Consider the following 24772-nt stretch of genomic DNA (forward strand, 5'->3'; position numbering starts at 1 on the left):
ACCACATGTTAGCCTAACCAAAAACAGAAATATAGAATGGGCAGACTTAGGAGAAAAAGTCACGAGATGGGAGAAACCGACAGAACTGGAACTATCAAAACAGGGAATACAAATACAAAAGTTAAATTGGATAACTCAGACCCACCCAGCCATGCACTTGCAGTCTAGCGAGGACAGCTGATTGACACTCCTATTAAAGGAGGAAGAGAATGCCTTACGAGATATACCAGAGACTCTCTGGTCAACAGGGAAATCAGATGTAGGACTCATTCATACAGTGGGACCAGTTACTATCACGCCAAAGTCAACATTCAGACCACAAAAAAGACAGTATGCCTTAAGAAAAGATGCCGAGGCAGGGATAAAGCCTATTATAGCAGCCTTACTTAAGGAGGGACACTAGTAGAATCTCCTGATTCACCATGTAACACACCCTTATTTCCAGTTAAAAGGCCGATGGAGAATGGCGTATGGTCCAGGATTTACAAGCCGTAAATGATGTGGTAATACCAAGGGCACCCACGGTGCCAGACCCACACACCCTGTTGAATGATTTGAAACCTCAACAAAAGTATTTTTCTGTGGTAGACATCAGCAATGCGTTCTTTTCGATACCGATACACCCTGATAGCCAGTATTGGTTTGCATTTACATTTCAGGGGAAAAGGTATACATATACGCGACTACCACAGGGATATTGTGAAAGTCCAATGCTCACAAGAAATGGCAAGCAACTTGGCGGGATTCACCCCACCAAGAGGCAGTCAGATTTTACTTTATGTTGATGACATCTTGCTGGCAGCCCCCACCCAGTAGGATTGTAAAGAAGATACCATAGCACTTCTACGATTTTTAGCCGCTGAAGGACATAAGGTAAATAAAAATAAACTGCAGCTTTGGAAAAAAACAGGTCAAATACCTAGGATATGTAATATCCAAGGAAGGTAGAACGTTAGATGAGGACAGAAAAATAGCAATTTTGCAAGCACCAAAACCCTCTACCAAGAAGGAAATGATGTCCTTCCTGGGTGCAACTAATTTCTGCCGGAGCTGGATTCCAAACTATGCCTTAGAATCTGCACCTCTGACTGACCTTATATATAAGAAGCCTATGGCAGTGCAGGATTTGTTACAATGGACTCCAGAGGCAGAATCTGCATTCTGTAAACTAAAGCAGTTAATAGCATCCTCATTAGTTCTGGGATTGCCAAACTACCATAAATGTTTTTTCTAAACTGTAGATTGTAAGCAGGGTTACATGACATCAGTGTTAACACAGCAGCATGGGGATAAGCAATGCCCCATTGCTTACTATTCATCACAACTAGACCCAGTGGCATGGTCCTTACCCCACTGTGTACAAGCAGTGGTTGCAGCTGCAATGGCAGTACAGGCTTCAGCCTCAGAAGTTTTGTTCCACCCTCTCACTCTGAGAGTACCTCATGCAGTCGCGATTATTTTACTACAAGAAAAGGTGGCATATCTTTCCCCTGCTGGGCATCTTTCCTGTATGACTATACTGTTGAGCCAACCTCATATGACAATTGAGCGCTGCACGACTCTAAACCCTTCTACTCTGCTCCAGACCCCTGCAGACGGCACACCACACCACTGCCTGCAGGTAATTGAGCAAAAGGCACTACCTAGAAAAGATCTCATGGATGTCCCCTAGAATGATGCCAAGGTGACATACTACGTGGATGGCTCGTGCAGAAGGGGTCCTGCAGGACAGAACTTAGTAGGATATCCAGTAGTTTCTGATACTGGGATTATAGAAGCAAAACCCTTACCACACAATTTGTCTGCACAGGCAGCAGAATTGATTGCCCTGACACGGGCATGTACCTTAGCAAAGGGTAAATGTGTAAACATTTTTACTGATAGCCAGCACGCTTTTTCTACTGTACATGTTTTTGAGCAACAGTGGAAAAACCAGGGAATGATCACATCTACTGGCAAACCTATAAATCATGCACAGTTTATTTTAGATCTTTTAGAATCTATTCAGTTACCTCAGAAAGTAGCCATTTGTAAATGCACAGCTCACACCAAGCAACAAGATAGGATTTCAAAAGGTAATGCAAGAGCTGATACAGCTGCAAAACAAGCAACCACTGACGTTTTTCTTTTAAATGAGGAATTACAACCCTCTGAAACTTTAGATCTAGATATGTTAAAAACAATGCAGACACTCACTACGCAAGCTGAAAAACAGCGACGGATAAAACTAGGAGCAATCCTCGAAAAGGGGCTGTACATCTCTAGAGAGGGAAAACCGATACTACCCTCTAATTTGTTTCACTTTGCAGCTTTGTTGAGCCATGGGCACTGCCATGTCTCAACAGGGGAGATGGTACAGCTGGTGAACCAGGTGTTCACAACGTACGGATTTACAAACTACTCTAAAAAAATTTTGTTTGATGTGTCAGATTTGTAACAAACATCATGCACAGGGGGCGATAAAGCCCAAGCAAGGGAGTTTCCCTACACCACCATATCCATTTCATACTATCTGTATGGATTTCATTGAATTGAACAAATGTGAAAATAAGAAGTATTGTCTTGTCATTGTAGATATGTTTTCCAGATGGGTGGAAGCCTTTCCAACAAAAATAAATCATTCCTAGGTTTGGTATTCCAGAAAGGATCTACAGTAACAATGGTACACACTTTGTAACTCAAACCATACAGCAGTTGAGTAAGCATTTTGGTATTTCTTTAAAAAAATCATTGTGCATACCATCCGCAATCTGCAGGGCTAGTTGAAAGGCATAATGGTATACTAAAAAACAAACTGAGAAAATTAATAGCTGAGACATGGTCATCAGACCAGGAAGCTGATTCCACACTAGCAGAATATATGAATAAGTTGTTGAGTTCTAAACATCTGTTGCAGTCAAATTAAGTGGCAGTGATGCCACAGTCAAGATAGCAGAGCGAGCTTCATGGATACACCTGACACACTGCAAGCTGGTTAAGAACTTTGAGTTGGACAAAATCTTATCTCCTCAGCACAAAGTCTGGCTATAAAGGGGGGTCAGATCAATGACTGATCCATCTCTCAACCAGTGAAGAAACCATCTGGAATCCAGTAAGATCCAAATACACCTACTTGAAGAGGAAAACAGAAATGCAGAGCAACCATTTCCTCAAAAGTATTGCATAATCATCCTGTTGACTGTACTAGTGACAATAATCAACAAGACCTGTGAAAACCTAATTCATGATACATCAGATGTCACATCACAAGATAAAGTAGCATTGCACTTGTCTGTTTGATAGAAGGGGACTGTGTGTTTTTACAAGAATGATACAGTTAAGGTGGGTTGGAGCAATTGCAATGTGACTATTCCCTATAGATGCTACACTAAACCTGATAACATCAGATCCTATTGCAACACTTGTTGAACTGATGCATAGGACAATTGGTGAAGTGAAACATAATGCTGACCTCTATAAACAACTGTCAATAATCGACAGAAAAATGTTTCATGCAGAGCCAGGATATAGTAAAGTCACTACTAAAGTAGAAGATTGCTACTTTGTACATGGACTTGAGTGATAATGTTATAAAATCAATCTGGGAACTGAGAAAATTGTTTAAGCTTCTCAAAATAATGTCCAATGCAACCTTTTCTGCCCTAGAATTGGTAAGTGATGAACTGACTGCCATGAGAACAGTGGTAGTTCAAAATATATTCCTGACCACAAACACGAGATAGATAACCATCTTGAGGTAATTCAGCAGTTGTCAGCCATGACCAAACCAGGACCAAATCCATAATTGTTTGGGGGTTGGGGCAGCATCCTGATGAACATTATGATTGCCGTCTGTGTAGGAATAATCCTACTGGTGGTATGTGTGTGCTGCTGCATTCCCTGCATAAAAAGACTAATTAAAAGTTTTGTAGACATTTTAGTTTCAGAAACCTTATACCAAGGTGCTGAACTTGAAGAATTGCTGAAAAACTGAAAATGCTTTCATGATCTTAAACTGAATGACTCTCTTAACTGCAAATCCTGAGTAGGAAGAGGTTAGGGGAAAAAAAAAAAACTGTTTATGCTTATCTTGAAAGTAGAATAAAAGTATTAAAAGGAATGTTAGAAAAATATACAATAGTAATATGCATGCTTAGAGCATTCAAGGTTTAAAAGGGTTAATACATTTATTCTGTTCACACTGCATGAATCTGCACAGCCATTAGAAACTTAACAAGAGACATTTCATTTCTGCTAATGTCATGAAACCTAACAAAGAGATATTCATTTCTGCAATAGATGCTTGAAAGTTTAAACCATAGTCAGCATTACTTGTACCAAAGCTAGAAATGTATCTTGAATCTAGACAAAATGTAACACATGTATTAGAACAGTACAATTGAAGAAGTGAAAAGTTAAGATGGGCTAAAATAAGCCCAAGGCCAGGTTGTTTTTCTCAAAATGATTTGCAAAACAGCAGATAATCTAACTTAGTCAGCAATAAGGCTAGTAACATTTATTTTTATTTATTTATTTTATTTTACATTTGTTGACCGGGATAGTCCGACTGGATGCATGTCCATTTTCAGCGGAGGCCCGGGGAGAAAAGCTCCAAGGGTAAGCAGACACAGCATTACTTAATACCAGCATTACATATTACAAACAGACTATTTACAGAGATTACATAAGTAAGCAAGTTAAACAAGTTCCACAGGTTACAGTTAATCCTGAGAACAAGTCAGGATTAAATTAAATTACACAGTAAACTGGTTAACAGATTTTTACACATTTGAGTTAGCCAGGCTTGATACATTGACATAGCCAGTTAAGTGACAAATGTTGTTTGAGTCTAGTTTTAAATTGACCTAAGGTGGAAAGTAAGGTAATATCAGCTGGAAGAGAGTTCCAGGATCTACTTACAGAGTTTGCAAAGAGAGAATCACCGGCTGTGTTATTAATTTTGCTAGTCTGAATTAGTAGTTTGTTAGAGGATCAAGCGGTCTAGGATTGTTATAGGGGTGATAATATTTTTAAGTGCAGGAGTATTGTCCGGATTATAGAGGATTTTATAGGCCATAATCAGTTGGTTATACTGGATTAGGCTAGGTAGTTCAAGCCAACCAAGCTGATTTAGATTGATGCAATGATGTGTCCTAAAAGGCAGCCCAGTGGCAAACCTGGCAATGTGGTTGTAGCAAATTGAGAGTTTGTTAAGGACAGTCTTGTTCAAATTCGAGAGTAGAGGGATGCATACAGAAGGGTTGAAAGAAGGTGAGAGCGAGCTATGGCAATTTTAGCTGGAGGGTTAGGAAGGCTTTTATTCTGTAAAGTGACCCTAGTTTTTATTGATGGTTTTGATAGTTTGGTTAACATGTAGGTCAAATTTGAGATTATTGTCTATGATGACACCTAATAGTTTTGTAGATGGGTCAGGGAGATTATTGTGCCATCATTTGATTTTATGGTAAAGGTGAAAGCGGTAGACCTATGTGTTGGTGAAATTAACAGCATTTTAGTTTTTTTGGGATTTAGGATCAGATGATGTTCAGAAAGCCATTTTTCTATTGTATTAAAGGTGGTCTGGGTAGCTGACCATAACTCTACTAGAGATGTGGCTGAGCAAATCAGAGTAGAGTCATCAACATATTGGATACAGCTGACTTTTGGGATGACAGTATAAAGGTAATTAATGAAGATGGAGAACAGCAAGGGCCCTAGTATAGAGCCTTGTGGTACTCCGAGGGTGTTAGGTAGAAGGTTAGAGAGTTTGTTCTGCCAGAGGACAGCCTGCTGTCGACCATTCAGGTAGGATTGAAACCATTGGAGGGCTCCAGTATCTAGACAGAATGTTTGCAGGGTGTGGATTAAAAGTTGGTGATCAACCATATCGAATGCCTTGGAAAGATCCAAAAGAGGGCTGAGGATATATAATTATTGTTGCGATTATGGTTTATGGTGTTAGTAAAGGCTAGGAGGGCTGAAGTAGTGCTGTGATGAGGACAGAAGCCATGCTGAGTGTCTGCCATAAGGCGATTTTGGATTAGGTGGTGCATGAGTTGTCTATAAATACATTTTTCCATAATCTTTGCAAGTGGAGAGAGTATAGCTATTGGCCTATAATTGGAGAATTCAGTAGAGCTGCCTCCTTTGTGAAGTGGGATTACATAGGATATTTTCCAGATGGTGGGAATTTTAGCTTCTACTATGGTTTGATTGATTAGTATTGAGACAGGGTAAGCAATAGCATCAGGTGATTTTTGCAGGTACACGGCAGGGAGTTGATCAGCAGAAAGTGTAGTGGGTTTTAATTTTTTGATCAAGGTACGGATAAGTGAAGTGGCGACTGGTTGGAAGCTGAACGCAAGTAGGTTTCTAGGGGTGCTACTTTCAGGACCAGGGGAGCTAGGAGGTAGTTGGCTAGCTAGGGCTTGAATTGTCTCAGTAAAGTTGGTTAAAACTATCAGAAACATCTTCAGGGGTTTTATCAATAGTAGCAGCAGGGATTGGAGTTGAAGTTTGTTCAGGATGTAGTAGATTATTTTAACCTGCCCAAAACTTCTGAGGGTTATTTTGATTTACTGTCTGTAAATTACAGTAGTATTGTTTTTTATCTTGTAAAATTGATTTTTTGGTTTCGTTCCTGGATTGCCTGTATTTAATGTGATCTTGAGGGTCTTTAGAAGAATGCTATAAAGCCCATGCTTTGTTTCTAAGGGTAATTTTGAGTTTAGACTCTATAGAAAGCCATGGTGCAGTTTTTGCCTTGGTTCTCTTTGAGCGAACAGGTGCATGCAAATCAAGGATCTCAAGGAATTTGTTGTTAAAGTATGCTACTGCTTCCTCTAAGGGGAGGTGTTTTAGAACAGACCAATTACATGAGTTTAGTTCTTGTTGGAATTTGGCAGGGTCAAAGTTTTTATTGTTTCTAACCTTTCTGAGTAAGGGTTGTTGGGAATTAATGGTTTTGTGCTTAATTACATATGTGAGAAGGTGATCGCTTAGGCCATTAAAGAGGGTACCAGAGGTGTACAGTTGGAGGTGACTGTTTATGAGTACCCAGTCAAGTATACTTTCTTTTTGGTTGGGTTTACCTATCCTGGTAAGGGTGGATATGATTTGTGTAAATGCATGCAGGTTAATATGGGTGGTTGGGGATTCTAAGGAACAGGTGCCCCAGTCTATGTTAAAGTCTCCAAGTAGTAGGGTTTCTTGGGGGTAGTGACATAATAACCAGTGCAGGATATCTTCAAATGTAGATATATTGTTACCTGGGGGAATGTACATACAGATGATATTAATGCATTTATTTTTATTAAGTTGCAATTTGGTGGCAAGAATCTCAGAGTTATTAATCTGAGGAGGTTGTATTGCATCTATGGTGACATTCAACTCAGATTTATAGAGTACAGCTACCCCACCCCCCTTCCTCGAAGCACGATCCAGCCTGTGTATGTTGTACCCAGGTGGTAACACTTCATTGTCTTTAGTGTTAGGTTTTAACCAGGTTTCAGATAAACAGAGAATCTCAGGGGAGTGGACATCCAGAAGTGCATGCAATTCATGTACCTTGTTATTAATGCTTCTAATATTGAGATGACAGACTAGGAGAGAGTTAGTTGGCCTATTAATTGTAGGTTTGTAGCTTAGATTACAAGTAGAGGGGGTATGTGTATCTAAAGTGAGTGGGCCAGGGTTGGGGTGAATATCACCACCAAGTATTAGGTTGAGACTATACTTGGTGATGAACTTCAGGAATTTGTTTATTAGTTTGTGGTAGTGTTTGGATCTAGAACTAATGTGCCTGGGGTTGAGATGTTGATAGACTGAACAAGATGTTGGATAGGATCTGGTACTGTAAGTATGGTTGAAGGTGGAAGGATTTACAGCTGGGGTGATAGTATGGCCTTTGGGACCTGAAATCCCATAAGAAACTGGTTTTCATACAAGGTAAGGAGGTATGGTGTGAACAAGAGGGGTGTGAACAAGAGGGGTAGTAAAGAGGAGTATATCATTATATGTGATTCAGCTAATGAGTGAAGGAACTGTTTTACCTGGTGATGCAACACCAGAAGATAGAGTGGTGAGGTGAAGGTACTGGAAGGGGGGATGGGAGAATGCCAGATGAAAGCTAATAGGTGCTATTAAATGTAGGTAGTAGAATGGGGTGGGTGGAATTATCCCAGATGGAAGCAGATAGGATCTAGAAAGTGGGGGAGTGGCTATAATACTATAAATTTAGAGGTACTGGGGGTGGGAGGGAATTGGGGGCAGGGAGAGGAGCGAAGAGAGCCTGAGCGTAGCGAGGGCGAACGTAGCGGGGCTATTGCAGTTTACAAGGTTTCCTAAGGTGTCCGAAAGCTATAAGGTAAGTATTACAGCTCTAATGTAAGAGTCAATTTACTGCAGTTACAGGGGAAGGAGGCAACCACTCAAGTAGAAACAAAGAGCCCTATGGCTGACCAATATGATACAGAAAGAACATACGTCAGCAATAGAATAGTAACATTTTCTGTGTGATAGGAAGAGAACTGTATAAGAATAACATACTCATCACCAGTAATTCAGACAAACCTTGTGCTTACATGCTTTGTCTCCTTGCTGCAAGTAATAAAGGGTGCCTTGCTTGAACCTAACGTGCATTGGTCTTTGAAGTTTTTTCCTTTTACAAAGATAAATAAATAAAACTTACATTCTTGGCTTTTATTAACCCAAGAATGAATTAAGTAGTTTGTCTTAAAGTAGAATTAAAAGGAAGATAATTTAGATGACCATACTTACTAATGTACTGTATGTATTCAAACATTTTATTTTTACATTTTCTAAATGTTTTAACTTGTTTAATTGTGATCAGGGAATGAAATCCATGTTTTCTAGAGTGTGTCTTTTTATACTGTTTATTGAGTTAATGTGTTTTATAATTTGTCTGATGAAGTCTATTCACAAGTGAGGATAAAAGTGCTTATTTGTGATGACAACATTTTGGGATTTTACTGCAGTCTTTTTTTTCAGTGGAAAGTATCAAAGTTAGTGTGTGGGACAAAAAAAAAACCACCAGAAAAGTAAGCCTATTTGCAAAACAAGCATACGCAGCTTCCTTTGACAATAGGCTGTAGAAAGATTTTAGCCACAAACACCACCAAAAAAACAAACACGCTAACTCTCTGGTCATGCATCTGCAATCATAGTGAAACTAACTAAACTGATAAATCAAAGGTTTATTACAGCAAAATTACTTCAACAAACAGTATAGAAACTATAAATATATATATATATATATATATATATATATATATATATATATATATAGATCTTCTTTGCTCATATAATCGAAATCTATTTTCATGAAATGAAAATAGCGAAAGCTTAAATACCCAAACAGTGAATTTTTTCCCAGGGTAAGTAAACACTTGTCCAAACTTAAATGAAACTGACAGGAAAGTAAGTAAAAAAAAAGTAAGTAAAACCAACCTAGGTGGGGCCTACACCCCCACACTCCCCTATATATATATATATATATATATATATATATATATATATATATATATATATATATATATACCAGCTCTGGGACTTCACTGCAGTGGAGAAAAGGGTATGTTGGACAAGTGTTTACTTACCCTGGGAAAATTCACTGTTTGATATTTAAGCTTCATGATTTTCTTCTCACGAAAATGGATTTCGATTATATGACGTTCGACCTTTCAAAGTAGATCCATAAATACACACACACACACATACATATATATATATATATATATATATATATATATATATACACGTGTGTGTATGCATGTATATATATATATATATATATATATATATATATACATAGCTATCTAGATATATAGATAAATATAGATAATGTCTCTCTCTCTCTCTCTCTCTCTATATATATATATATATATATATATATATATAAATAAATAAAATTCTAAGACTCAACTGGGAGTCTTAGAATTAAACAAAAACTATGAAAACTTAAGAGAATAGTGCATGTCAAAATTTACTGTTCTCCTTTAAAGTTGCTTTTTGTTGGGATGCAAGCTCTCAGAGCCACCAATATATGTGGGGTGGGGGAGGGGCTGTACACCACACTCACACTACATACTAACTCTGAGAATGCTGTATCTTGGAGAAAAGGGAATACACCATGCCATAGTTATTTCAGACGTCTCATAGGTTAGTCCACATTATCATGCATTATATTACTATTCTGGAACTGACAATACTGAGTCTCAGAATTAAAAATGTTTACCTATATGCCTACACACACACACACACACACACACACACACACACTTGTGTATATGTATATATATATATATATATATATATATATATAAGTGTGTGTGTGTGTGTGCTTAGAATATAGTGACAATCCATGTCATCAAGGCTGGGCCAGTCAACTGTTGCTTGAATGGAATGCTTTTTCAAGAGGACTAGTTCTAAGATTTTAGAATTCAGTTGCCTTAGCAACACAGGGAGATGAGACCCTTTTGTCCTCTTGGTCTGAGTAGTGAGTGGCCTATACATTTAAGTTATATTAAAAGTCATTGTTTCTTCTTTTTGTGACTCCAAAATATGTACTTTACTTGGACCTTGTTTTATCACTTGTATGATCTTGCTAGTTCACACCACTTTTCGTTCGCAGCAGTACTTGCTGATTTCAACTGTATGAAGCCAGCTGATTTTCTTAGGTGACAGTGTTTTCTTGTAAAGGTTAAGAAAGAAAACATGAATCCTTTCTGAGTAATACTGCTAAGACGAGTCCACTTTTTTCATAGCCTTAGCAGGTTAATAGGTGGTGGTATGCTGTTTTCAGCTCAGATTAGAACATATACTGATTGTTTTTATCCAAGCCATGTATTCCCTTGATTCAGCATTTCATGCTTCTGTGGAGTAGTGGCCAGTGAAGTGCTTGTCTTTAGACTAAGCTGGTTACAGTGAATGGGCATTTATCAGGACAGAAATGGATAATGTTAATGTTGATATTGTTCCAGGTTAAGATGGCTTGGATTTAAATTTTTATACTTCCTTTAGTGAGAATAAAAAATATTTTCCTACTATCATACCTCTCAACTGTACAGATTTTTGCCTCACATTTTTGGTCTGTTTCTCATAAAATTGTGGTTTTCTGGCAAAACACTGGCAATTATTTGAGGAATGAAGTTATAAAATAATGACAGACATTTGAGTTTCAGACTTCTTACCCTTCAGAAAATGTATGTTAATGTGAAACTTATCAACTTTCTAATTTTGTAAGAGTAATATTTAAAAATTGTCCCAATTTTTAGGCCTTTGTCCCCCCCCCCATTATTTATGGCTTTGTCCAGATCTCTTGCTCTAAGAAGTTGATACGTATGCATGTATTGAATAAGTGGATCTTTTTTGATACAACAGTCAGCAGTGCTATATGTATTACTTTCTATTTAACTAAAACAATAAGGGCAAGCATTTCTTAGTTAATTGTTAACCTATCACCCTGTGTAACATGGATTATTATAAACTTTTGATGAAACACTTGCAGGTCCATTTAAATGTTCTTTTCCGTACAATCTTGGAACCAAAGATTTATGGCATGCCTGGATGTGGTCAAGCTCTTATTGTTTTTAACTGAGGAGTCATATTCTGTTTTATCTAATGGTGCAGTTGCACAACTGATCATTTGTAACATTTGAAGACCTTAATATTTTCCCTTTAGTTAATGGCTGGTTTACTTCTCTGGTAGATAGGTAATGGGGCATTAAACGAGTCATCCACTTCGTAGTATTTTCCTTAGTCCTGAACAGAGTTTTATGTTTGGTAACCTATCTACCGCTCATGCTTTCTGGGCATTTGACAGAAATATTATTTTATCCATAGTGCTTTCCCAAGCAGACAGTGTTATTTTGTTAACTAGTAAGAGACTTTCCATGCAGCGAGTCCTTTATTGTTTATGATCATGTTCAGGTTTTGCAGGCTTTCACCTGAGTTTAACCAAATGTGCAGAATTGGGTTATGCTCTTCCATTTGATGGTATGAGGTTTTCCTCCTCCACATTTACTATGCTGGCCATTACATTTAGTAACAACAATATTGTTTTATAAGGCAGGAAGAATAGAGCTGATATAGCTAATCTGTAGTTGAGGCTTGGAAATGTTTTTGTGTTTCCTTTCAAAAGAAAGTTTATCTCTTGCATACTGTTTTATGTAGCAAGCTAATTTGTTATGGGAGGGTGTTTACATTACTTATATCCTTAGAAACTTCAGTTTTGATGTCATATTTAGCATTATTTTTTTTGGGGGGGGGCACTCATTTTGATCCCATGTAATGGGGTATTGTTTGCACAAAGTCTATGCAGGGTGGGATGAGAATGCTTCATCCTCTAGGCTTTTGGCTAGTTTATATTCATTTCATGTTTTGCAAGATTATTTTCTATTGCCCATTTCTCTTTTAAACTGTATTTTATTTTTACAAGTATAAGATTTATTGGAGGTTTCCCTATAGGTTGCTGAAGCACATTTAACTGGCATGTTTAATGACCCAGCACATCTCCCTACAACTTTTATTCCTTTTAGAGCCAGCTCATCAAAGAATTTATTCCTAAAAGTAGGCCGTTCTGCTGAAGGAGATGGAAAAATCTCATAAACCCCCCTCCTTTCTGGAGAGGTGAACATATTCCGGCTACACATTCCTCCCCAACCACTACACCTGCACTGAGTGAAGTAGTTGGTATATGGACCCAGGCATCCTAGGCAGAAGGCAGTAATGAATCCTACTGTCCTATGAGAGCAGAGCCACTGGCACATAATGTGAGGCAGTCTAAGTGCACAAAGATACGATGGCATGTTCATGCCTCTGGGACCGCAAGAGCAAGTGGACATAAGCATGCATTAACCATCCCTCATTATGAGGCATGTTCTTTACTTTAAACCTTAAGACATCCTTGTCCCAGGATGATCCACACTGAAAGGGTCTGTCTCAGTTATTTTAAAGAACTTGTTTTACACAGAGGTACACCTCATCATTTTCATCCACACTAAATAACATACTGTTCCCCATTACGGAAAGGAAGGATGAAAGCTATGGATGTAACATGCGTGTGCGCCTTCTGTGCTGTACCTGCATTAATGTATTTATTTTCGTATGTTTGATCAATAACGCTCAACTATTTAACTTAAGAATCAGGGACAAAGCCAAACAATAACGAGGAGAAAAGGCTAAAATCAAGGTCAGATTTTAATTATTGCTCTTAGATACTTAGAAACATTCTAAGTAATGTTTCTAAGTATCTAAGAGCAATAATTGCCGCCTCATAGCAAGAGGTTCTCTGGTTCGATTCTCGGCTGGGGTGCCTTCTGTTTGGAGTCTTCATGTCCTCCCGGTGGTCCCGTGGGTTTTTTCCGGGTGTTCCGGTTTCCTCCCACATCCCAAAGACATGCTGTAGGTAGATTGGACACTTCAAAATTGGCCCTAGGTGTGAGTGTGTGCATGTGTGTGCCTTCTGTGGAAGGTTGGGTGCCGGTCTGGCAACTTGACACTGTAAAACTCCACTGCCAATCATGAGCAGACAGGTGATCCGCTGTGGCGACCCCTAACCGGGAAAAGCCGAAAGAAGAAGAAGAAGATACTTAGAAACATTCTGCAATAACAAGTTTTGTGTTGCATACATTTCTAAAAAGATATGATGAATGAATCTTACCTTTGTGGTTAAATCTCAGATATTTGTCATTACTTAGCAATTACAATCCCCGGCATTTTGCTTTAAACCATAAATGTTTATTTCACATTTGTTAACTGGGTTAGTCCAACTGAGCTTAAAAAAGCCCATTTTCAGAGGAGACCTGAAGAGAAAAGCTCCAGTTCAGTGACATAATTATTAACAGAAAGTAAAAATGCTAACAATACTAAACAAAATCATGATAATAGTAAGATACATAGAAAAAATACATGAAACAGATGAAGATACAAAAAAGAAACTGTCATGGTCTATGAAGGCAGATAAATATTTTAAGCTAACAATAGTAAAGTTTAACCCTTTTGTATTTCTGAAGGTGGGGAAGATGAAAGAGGAAGTATGAGAACAGGAGGATTGTAAAGAGAGGCTTATTAGGGTAAAGAGAAGGTGTTAATGTTAAGTGAGGCAAAGTATAAGCAGTATTTGTGAGGGCTGTAGTAGCCTGTTGTGTGGAGTAGGGAGAAATAAACAAGAGGATGATGGTAAATACAGTATAGGAGTAGGTGCGAATTAGGAATGGTATAGTTGACTGAGTAGAATGTTGTAGTGAATTAAGTAGGGTTATGACAGTGGTAGGTAGTAATTAAGTAGGGTCATGACAGTGGTAGGTAGTAATTAAGTAGGGTCATGACAGTGGTAGGTAGTAATTAAGTAGGGTCATGACAGTGGTAGGTAGTAATTAAGTAGGGTCATGACAGTGGCAGGACTGGGAGTCCAGCAGAAATTATTTTAGCTCTTTTATGAAGTGTATGGGATGTGGGGTGGTTCTTATGTATGAGGGAAGTTTATTTCAGGCCTGGACTACAGTGTGCTTGTAGAGAAGTTTTCCTATGTTCTTGTTAGGTTTATAGATGGCCAGGAGTTGTTCATTGGATGTCCAGAGAGAATAAAAGGGAGTGTAATATGTTGTGAGGGAGGATAGAGAAGGGCAGGCTGTGGGTTTGTTCAGAATCGTGTGAAGGATTCTAAATTGAGTTGGAGTTGTTGGGGAAATTCTAGCCATTGGAGCTTGTTGAGAGAAAGGCAGCGGTGTGAGTTATATGGTAAGTTGGTAGCAAAGCAAGCTATTTTGTCATATGTTTGTTCTAATTTAGTTGCAAGTGTAGTCTGGATATTAGTAAGGATTGGAGATGAATAGAGAAGGGAGGGGGGAAGGAGTGCTTGAGCCAATTAGAGTTCAGTGTCAGAGGTAAGGAATTTCCTATTTCTGTATAATAGTCTTAGTTTTTGGTGTTGTTTTTTTAATGCTATGTTGGATGTGTTGGTTACATTTCACTTCATCATCAATAATGGTACCAAAAAGTTTAGTATGGGGGTCAGCTATGATGGTAGTTTAGTCAAGGGATGTAATGATAAAGGTAGATTTATGGTGAGCGAAGGGTCAGGGAAGGAATAATAAAAGTTTAGTTTTTTTTCTGAGAAACAGACTGAAATTATGATGCCAACTCTGGAATATTCTGTGAAGTCAGGGACAGCTGAGAGGTATGGATGGATTACTTTGGTAGTGCACCACTTTCACTAGGTCACAGCATGGCATTCAACATCTTAGCACAAGATCAGGACATAGTTAAATGTACTGGGTTAGGATGAATGACCAGCATCAGGGATGGATTTTTATTATTCCTTTCATTTATTAAACTGCTGGATATACATGTTGTGCATTAGCATGAGTTTTCATATGAAATGTGAAACTCATAGTTTGTCATTACTTACTGAATGTAGTCCTCACTTCTGTGCCAGATAAGCATATACCTTCTACAGCACAGATCAAAGCTCTATGGCCACCAACATCCTATCCTTTTGCAGGGATTCTTGGAGTGAATGTGGATGGGGAGTGGGCTCACTTGGTATGCACATTCACTTCCTAAATCTCTGTGAAGTTAATGGCCATGCAATAGTTTTTTTTAATGTTTCATTTCGATCTCCTACTTTCATTTGGTAATTTCTAATACTTTGTTAGTACCTCCTACTGTTTTCTTGCACTGGATTACAATTTATTACTATTTATCTGCATGCAGTTCTCAGTCAGTACGGTTCATGGTCAGTGTTGCACAGCCAATTGTAACTGTGTGGCCTGCAGACTTGCCTGTTTATTAGGAAATTCTCCTGTAGAGAAAAAGAAGCTCTATAGAAGTTCTAGCTTATTTTATGACTATAAAAGCAATTTGTATCTTTGGAAGTTTCACCCATCTACCCAGGGCTGACAACCTAGGCAGCTGCCTAGAACTAGAACCCAGTGCTGGCTGGGGTGTCCCAGCCATGCAAAATTGATTAAAAAAAAAGAAATAAGAAATGTACCCACCAAACCAATGGCACAAAATAGGAGCTTAAAAGGCCTATTTTGCAACAGTTCAGTTTTTTTGGAAACCAGACAGGAGCTTAACAGGCACTAATTTATTTTGTTTTAAGCTACAGCAATTTTGAATGGGAAGTCAGTTCTGAGTGCTTGGATTTCTATTTTATGAAGCTCAGATCTACACAGAATGGGAACATTGTGTGTGTGTGTGTGTGTGTGTGTGTGTGTGTGTGTGTGTGTGTGTGTGTGTGTGTGTGTGTGTAAGTAAGTAAAATGCCCCAGTTTAAGTGGCTTGCTCAGCCTCAAACCCTGTACCTTAGGTACAGGAGACAGGTCTCTTCATCCCCACATCAACTGCCAGACCTCCCTTAACTTCTTTGGTAAATTACTCAGAATTACAGTTTGTCATTTAGAGTTTCAGTTTCAGTAGTTCAGAAATACATGGCGATGCAAAACTAGTTAAATTGTTAACTGTTTTAAGTAATTTAGACTTCTCTTACTCTTGTCTGTCTTTAGATTTGATTTTGCTCCGTATTTATGCCCAATCTTTGAGTAAGTTACTTTGCAGTAAATGGGAGTATTATTATATGAGCTATGTTATTTGGATGCAGTCCTTGGCTTCCTTAATGTTGGCAGTGTGTTTATTATTTAGTTATGAATAAATTGGACAGCATGAACTTTGAGTTTAATGTTACTATTTTAACTATGAATACATTCTTAGTTTAGTTTGTTTTTTGCAGATGCACAGATGTGAAATGCATTATTTTTGGACTACAGCAGTTTGTCTAGCACTTAGTACAGATGAGTAAGGTTATGAGCAGTTAAAAAGCTGTTTCTTGTAGCACATTATTTGATTCCCTTAGCCTATATTTGTCTTCTATAAGACTTTGCCAAGTGTTTTCACCAGACAAAACTCCAAGGCTGATCTAGAAAAGGGACACTTCTGTCCAGTTGGTTCTCCCGGGCTGTTAGCAAATGTGTTATATATTTGTGTTTGAATTCTTGCACTTTTCATATAGAAGCTAATTAGTACTTCACTATGTGCTATTTGAGTATGAATCCTAGGATGTCTTGTAGTTCAGTGGTTTGCTTGATGTATTTTTCACTAATTGTGAGCTTCAATGGAAGAGAAGTTCATTGTTTCTCATACTAAATCTGTTTTCAATGTGAGAATGTTTTGTTTTATTTTGTTTAGAAAGAGGTTGTCAGTGTTTTTTTCCCCTGTAAAATTTCAAATAAAAGCTTTAAATGAAATTCAAATCTCTGTGATAATTGTAAAAGTAACATAGAAAATAGCATGTACACTGACATGTTTGAACAGTCTTAATGGTAATTAGAAAGAGAGAGCACCAAGTAATGGGATAATGGTATGTTTGTTGGGGGCCTGATTCATTGCTCAACATAGGTCCCCATTTGTCCATGACCCAGCCCTGTTGATGCTGAAGGTATATGCTGCAACAACACAGCACCATTAGCCATTCACGATGTACTGAATGATGTCTGAGGGGATAGCTATTTTTTGATGGCAATGAAGATGTTCAGAGGTCAAAAATGACATTTAGGTATCCCACAAGCATGTAAGCCCCCTTCCAAAAAACAGTATGTTATATGCAGCAATATTTCTGATTTTTGTATGACTTGCGGGTTGTTGAACGAAAACTGATGCAATATTTATATTGTCTATAATTGTTTGCTTTATTCATTCATTCATTAATAGACCTGGATTGTGTAATTTAGTCTAAAAATGTTGCGTTTTAGTAATCTAAACTTGCCATGTTTTACTGATATATTTTTGCAGTATCTTTTTGTACAACCTGCAGCAACTGCAAAGGGGTTTACATTTTTCAGGTCATATAGTCTGCATTACTTGGAGTGATGATCAAAACTATCTGATCTTCAGCATCTGTTATGTAGTCATTGTTGCATATTACTGTATACAGTTTTCTTTGCAAGATCAGTTTGTAAAGGATTTCTACGTTTAGTTAAAAGATAAGTCTGTAGCACTTAGCACAGAGGAATAAAGCTTTGACTTGTTAATGAGCTGTTTCCTGTGCCAAGGGTGTAGGGTTTTAATCTTTCCATCTTCATTTACCTGTTGTGTGACATTGAGCAACTCACTTAACCACAAAATGCTTTAGGGGAATTAGGTGTTTGGGCTAGGCTCCGTAGTGGTCTCCAGGACTGCATGCCAGTAACTATGAACCTGTTATTGTTGTTTGCAAGTTATTCCCTATTGCATAACTGCTCTAGTTCAGGAAGTGTTATGACAATATCACCAACATATGGGGAATGTTATGGCAGTATCACCAGCATACCATTTTGTAATGTAACATAGTTTATTCAAGAGCAGCAGGAATTGCATTTGTAGATGAAACACTGAAATGCTTACTTCGTAAAATGAATATATATATATATATATATATATATATATATATATATATGTGTGTCAAAATAAAAAAAATAACATGAGATATTTGAAGATATAGTTAAAAGGGTATGTAGCTATATGTTTTCTGTCTTTTCCAGTTTTTGTAGGCAAAACACTCAGTCTGCAATCTGATCATGTCAAAGTTGAAATTTTGCTCTGTTGGGGGGAATGTCCATGTATAAACACGAACGATAAATCTCAGTGTGTGTCCTTCCATCCATAGAGTGAATATCAGAATGAAGGTATAGATGCCACAGTGATTGACTACGAAGATAATCGCCCAATTTTAGATATGTTCCTTCAAAAACCAATGGGGCTTCTTTCACTTCTAGATAAAGAAAGCCGCTTCCCTCAAGCAACAGATCAGACTTTAGTAGGTAAAGCATTTTATAAATTGATACAATTTTACATTTCTCTGTATGTGTAACAAGGTTTTTTATGCTAAAATGCAAAGTAAAGCCTACGCTATTATGTATATGTATACAGCCATGTGTCTTACTATTCTCCTGTCTTTTATTATGCCTCCTGTGTTCAGTCATCCTTACATATCCTGCTAAATTGTTCTTTCCTAAAACAGATACAATGAATGCAGAAAATATACATTTCAAAGAGGTGGCTTTCACTGAGCTTGTCTGGATTGCCTGTGGTGTTCATAAGTTCAGGTTGAACAAACTGAGTGCAGTTCTGTTCTCACTACTCCCTGTTTCATAACAATTTATCCTTCACACTTGTGGTCTCAATTGGACTTTTATTATACAGCTGACTGTTTTCTTTCTGTATTGGTGATGCTCGTTTATTCCGTTTCATCTTATATGAAAAGATTTCACAGTTTGATGTAGGTTATTGAGCAGATTAGAGTGCTTATGAGTTTAAGCATGTACACAAATATTATTCATCAGATGAATTAAAGGAATAACAATTTTTAGCACGCATGTATAGTCTTTGCACTTTTTTATTGTTTTTTTTTTACTTTCATGACTGTATTAGTGGCCATTTAGAAGCTAATTTGCTCCTACTTCTTGAATTTTCTTTTTCTTTGCTTGGAACTGCTAAATACAAAGCATCAATCTTCCTCTGTAACCCCCCCCCCCCACACCAGTCTTCTACTGCTCACATCCTAAAATGTTATTGAGGATGAAAATACAATTTCACACTACTAGGAAATGCATCACCACCACTAAGCCATGAGCAGAACAAGCACAATGTGACCTTTACCCTTGACAAAAAACGGCACTCATAGCATAGTAAATGCGATATGTGCTTGTCTGACCCTTGCTTCTGGAGATGAGAAAAGGGTTATTATCACATAAAATTGCAATATTGACTCCAAATCTTGACCTGCCTACACTGTGTGCCCTGTTGTACATGTCATTTTAATGGGTTTCATAAATAACCTTTTATGTTTGGCATTGGTTGCTGGGACGGACAAGATGTCAGATAACACAGCATTGTCACTGTGCAGTATAAGGTGCTTAAAGCTGAAATCTGCAGTTTATATTTATAACAGAAGAGATAAATAAGTAATACAGTTTGTCATCTCAAAATTGGCAAACCCTACAAACAGTACAATATATGTACAAAACGTATCATTTATGAGCTGAGATTTTAAAGCTGATGTGTCAAATTTTAGAATGCACAGAAGACTTTTAAGCAATTTATAATCCTGAGATGGTTTGACCTTTTTATGAAACACTTCAGTGATCTTTTCAGGCAGGACAATACAATAAGAACTGAGAGACTGATTATGTTATTAATTAGCTGGGGTTGAACACCTGTCCACAAGGACCTTTTTCAGGCTGAGCCTGGGGCTCTGTCTAGTTAAGTAACTTGCAAAGAGTCACATAGCTAGGTAAATGGAGACTGAGAGAATAAAAAAAAAAGCTGGATGACAGGAAGCAGCTTGTTAACATTTCATGGCTTTAATCCTTTGCACTAACTGCTAGACTTTTATTTGCTTTGGTAGTATTTCATGGCTTTAATCCTTTGCACTAACTACGAGTCTTTTATTTGATAGTACACAAAACATGTATTTGTCATTTGCACAGACATTCACAAATCAAAACAAAATGTTTTACATTTGCAGATAAATTTGAGGATAACCTACGCTGCAAGTATTTCTGGAGGCCCAAACGTATGGAACTTTGTTTCGGCATCCAGCATTATGCTGGAAAGGTAAGTAATTTTAATATAAGATAAAAATTCTTTAATAACATTCATATGCTGCAGTGCTACAGACCTAGAACAGAATAGTCTTTTAAACATTTATGCATGCTTTGGCCATCCAAGTAAGTAAACTCATTCGGGGTTTTCAAAGTGGGCAATTTGTGGAATACCTGCAGTCCATATTTAACAGATCCACTTAGTCCATAAGGATAGTCTAGCAAGTTTTGCAAAGTAAGAAGTAAGTACCGTAAGTATAGGTACAATATATCCCACTTTGCAGTACTTGAAAATATTCAAAAGTATCCATGAAAATAGTCATGAGCAAGCATACACGTTGCATATGTATGATTGGTGTGTTCATTATGAACTTATTTGAATCAGCTGTAATATGAAAGAATAATAAGGGATGTATGACAGGTCCATTGAATAAGCCCTGCTTAGGATACTGGAACTGTTGGTTTTACACCCAGTCATACCAAATGCTGAATCACTGTATGTGCATGATTGACATGTTATTAAAGAGGTGTATTTATATGTTAAAAGCAAGAAAATGTTAGGAACTCATCAGGTTCTGATATGTATATATATAATTTATAAGTAGTACTGAAAATTATGATATTGAAAATTGTATTGGTGACTTTAAGTGCAAGACTGTTGACAGCATGCTGTGTGCATCTTCACACATTTTATTCACTGTGCAGGATTCTGCATAGCTTCAGCACTGCCTTAAGATGTTTGTATATTTATATGTAAAACTTCTTCTGAGTCATTACTATTAATGAGCACTGCTAAACTCACCCAATCAGCAAATAAAATAAAGTTAGTGATTCAGGGATATTTTTACATTATATGAAAGAGAATACAGGACCTCAGCAGAATTGTGTAATTTGCATCTATGTGGAATGTAAGATATGAACTGAATGATTAGGGAGTTTATTTTATCTTTAATGAGGAGGTGGCTAGGTGAAATGTTTAACTGGTACACTAGATATACTGACTTGAGCATTATACGAAAAACTATGTAAGGTAATTGAGTGGAATTCCATGACATTATTTATTCTATTTATTTATTTTGAATTTGTTAACCGGGGTTGACCACTGATCCTGCTGGGTCTATTTCAGTCTCAGCCCTGAGAAAACATAACAGATACATGACATTATAAACAAAGTAAATGACGTTGTCGCCTCACAGCAAGACATTGTCCCGTTCGATTCTCATCTAGAGCGTCTTCTGTGTGGAGGCATACGTGAATAGGCATGTCTTTGTTGAAGGTTGTGCATCAGGGCTGGTAACTCGGCACGTAAAACTCCACTACCAAACATTAGCGGACTGGAGTTCCGCTGTGGCGACCCCTAACCAGGATAAGCCGAAAGACACAACAACAACATTATATACAAAGTGAATATCATAGTTGGCTTGAGGGTATAAAGGCAATAGATAAATGACATTATATACAGAGTGACTGAAAAGCCATACTATACACATGCATTATATATAGAGTGGCATCAGAGCTAGCATACTGAAGCATCACAATCAAAAATAGAGTCAGAGAAGGTATGTAGACAGAAGAAGAGAATAAAAAGGTTAAGTTATACGACCAGAGAAATGACCGTTGCATTTTCCTAGAGTTTTGAAATTTGCTTTTATTTGTGAATGGAAAGTGAGCTAACAGTAATGATCCTTAAGAAAAGAAGGGAGCGATTCCTACAGTTTTGGACCAAGGACTGAGAAAGCATAGTCAGTGCAGTGAAGCCTAGTTTGTCTGTGTGTTTTGGGGGAGGGATTGGAGGAGAGGACATGAGTGGTTCAGATGTCTAAGGTTGTATGTTGTCGCATCTCTGAATAGTCTGGAAGATAGTGGAGGGAAGATGTCATTCTTGATGAGTTTAAATAATTCAGAGGCAAGCAGAAAGTCAGCATGTTGTTTCTGTAGTAGCCATTTAGCTTTTTCAGTGATTTTGCAGTTTTGTTCATTTCTCGGGGATAGAGTCATGAATCTGCAAATGGCATTTGAAATGGACTGAGTAGTGGATACGTTTATTTTAGAAACTGCAGTAATTAACAGAAATGGATTATGATGGGAAAGCACAGATATGTAGGGAAAGATACCATCACAATCCCAGGTGAAGATATGCAATTGCAAAGCTTTGGGATATGAATCGGTCTCCCAGGTGTATCATTGTGTTAAACTGATTTTTGGTGAAGCCTTCAGTGAACTGTATCTTTAACAGTCTAAACTGGTTGACTTGTGCTTGTGTATGTGTCTGTGATTGCTCTTGGTGGTAATAAAGGGAATTTTTTTTTTTGGCACAACAAAATACTTAAACATGGTTCCACTAGTTACATGTTGTCCAGATGTTTGATTGATGGTGCCAGATTAGTTCCACATCTCCCAATAAGGCAAATGTGTAAGTTTGCCAAGAGGCTGAACCCTGCTGAGAAATTTAAACTTACAAGCTGCAACTATAAAACTTCAGAGAGAAACTGTAGTGCCTTCACACAGGACCAATAATTAATTGACTTGTATTTATTGCAATAACAGTACATATGTGGCAGGACTCTTCCATAGGCATTTCGCTATTTACTTGTACCCACAGACTGAGAAACTGCATGGCACTGTTACAGTTGAGTACCCACAATGCATTAGCACATTGCTGTGATGGTTCAATACAACTTTTGCAAGATGGCCACCTCCTTTTGAATAGCTTGCTTTTGAAGATCATGACCTTTAAGCTTTGTCTTGATAACTATTCCTAATAGTTCCAAATAGCCTTTTATTCAGCATATGTTATATTTATATATTTTACTACATGGAGGATAACTACTTGACTTATTAATAAAATTCTTGAGGAGTTTCTGATTTGGCCTTATTGGAATGGCAGTAAGTGAAAGTAAATTAAATATACCTCAATTTCAGTTGTACTGATGGAAAATCATTCATTAGCTCATTCACGATGTGCTGTATTTTATTTTACTCAGTTGCTCATCTTCCTCATCTCTTATACCTGCAACATGCCCTTTTTCTGTATCTGATAACTTTTATTTAAACATTTCTGGTCATTTATCTCACAATCATATTTACAATGTATTATAGATTAGTATACAATCTGTAGTGTCTTCTACTTTTCATATTATGTGTCTGACTGTACCTCAACATTTTCAGTTTTTTTTCTTATCTTTCTCTTCATATAATGGCATACACACAGACAAGACACATGCACACACACACACAAATCCAAAGGTTTTGTCATCTAAGTTTTACAAATTCTGTTCATATTTATGATAATTATGTACCTTCTTCTGCTGATATTGTGTATGTTTCTTTATCGTTTTCCTTGTTTTATGGGCTTATGGGTGCACTATATAGATGGAAGTGATTTAACCTGACTGATTGCCTACTTATCTGTACTATTCTCCAAAAAAAGTTTCAGTTTGGCCTTCATATCTGAGAGTGGGTTTCCTCCAAGCTGCACTGTGTCTTGATATCCAGTGCCTTGAGCTACTGCTTCAAAGGTAATTGAGACAAACTGCTCCCCTCTTCATGTAGAACTGTGTCAGTGCTCCATCAACAAATATGCATTGGTCTTTAGTACAGGAATGTGCCGGAGTCTGTGTAGCTACTTTTATTAAAGCAATCCTCTGTAGTCTCCAACTCTAGTTTCAGTTACCTAACTTGTACATTTTTCCATCTAAAACTAGAAGCCCTGGACACTGTGCAAGGTCAACCCATTTGTTTCCCTTCTGTTGCCATCCTCTTAGCCCTTGTTCTCCTCGGGCAGCGTAGGAACAGCCTTTTACTCGCTGATAACAATCTTTTACTAAACACACATAACCCTGTTATTGAAAGGTGTAAATATTTAATTTGGAGGCATCCATATCACCCAAAACTATACAAAGTGAGAATCCTACTCTCATACCTTCACCCTCACCAACACCACATTATTATTGAAATCACATTAAAAATGTCCTACACTGGGGCTGTTAAAAATTTCTGCTAAAGCCTCCTGGAACTGGTAAGTATAGTTCTCATTGTAAAATAATCTCTTCCATGTACATGTACAGCATTAATTCACCAAGAATCAGACAACTCCAAATCTTGTACTCCTAAACACACTACTAATTACAGAGTCTTACTGATTTGCTGATGCAGTTGTTAGACATATAGATTGTCCACCCACAAAGGTGAAC

The 24772-nt window shown here is 37.6% G+C and overlaps 1 protein-coding gene across 1 annotated transcript in view; it reads left to right on the top strand.

Annotated features, from left to right (window-relative positions):
* MYO3B (myosin IIIB) overlaps window positions 1–24772 on the top strand; it is a 2630788-nt gene that overhangs the window by 850063 nt on the left and 1755953 nt on the right. The window contains exons 13-14 of the mRNA XM_044075508.1: window positions 18644–18797; window positions 20504–20592. Coding sequence (XP_043931443.1) covers window positions 18644–18797; window positions 20504–20592 — 243 coding nt within the window. The remainder of the gene's footprint in view (window positions 1–18643; window positions 18798–20503; window positions 20593–24772) is intronic.

The sequence above is a fragment of the Protopterus annectens genome, chromosome 6.part1 (genome assembly GCF_019279795.1).
Source record: "Protopterus annectens isolate FY-2018-M chromosome 6.part1, PAN1.0, whole genome shotgun sequence".
Lineage (NCBI taxonomy): Eukaryota > Metazoa > Chordata > Ceratodontiformes > Protopteridae > Protopterus > Protopterus annectens.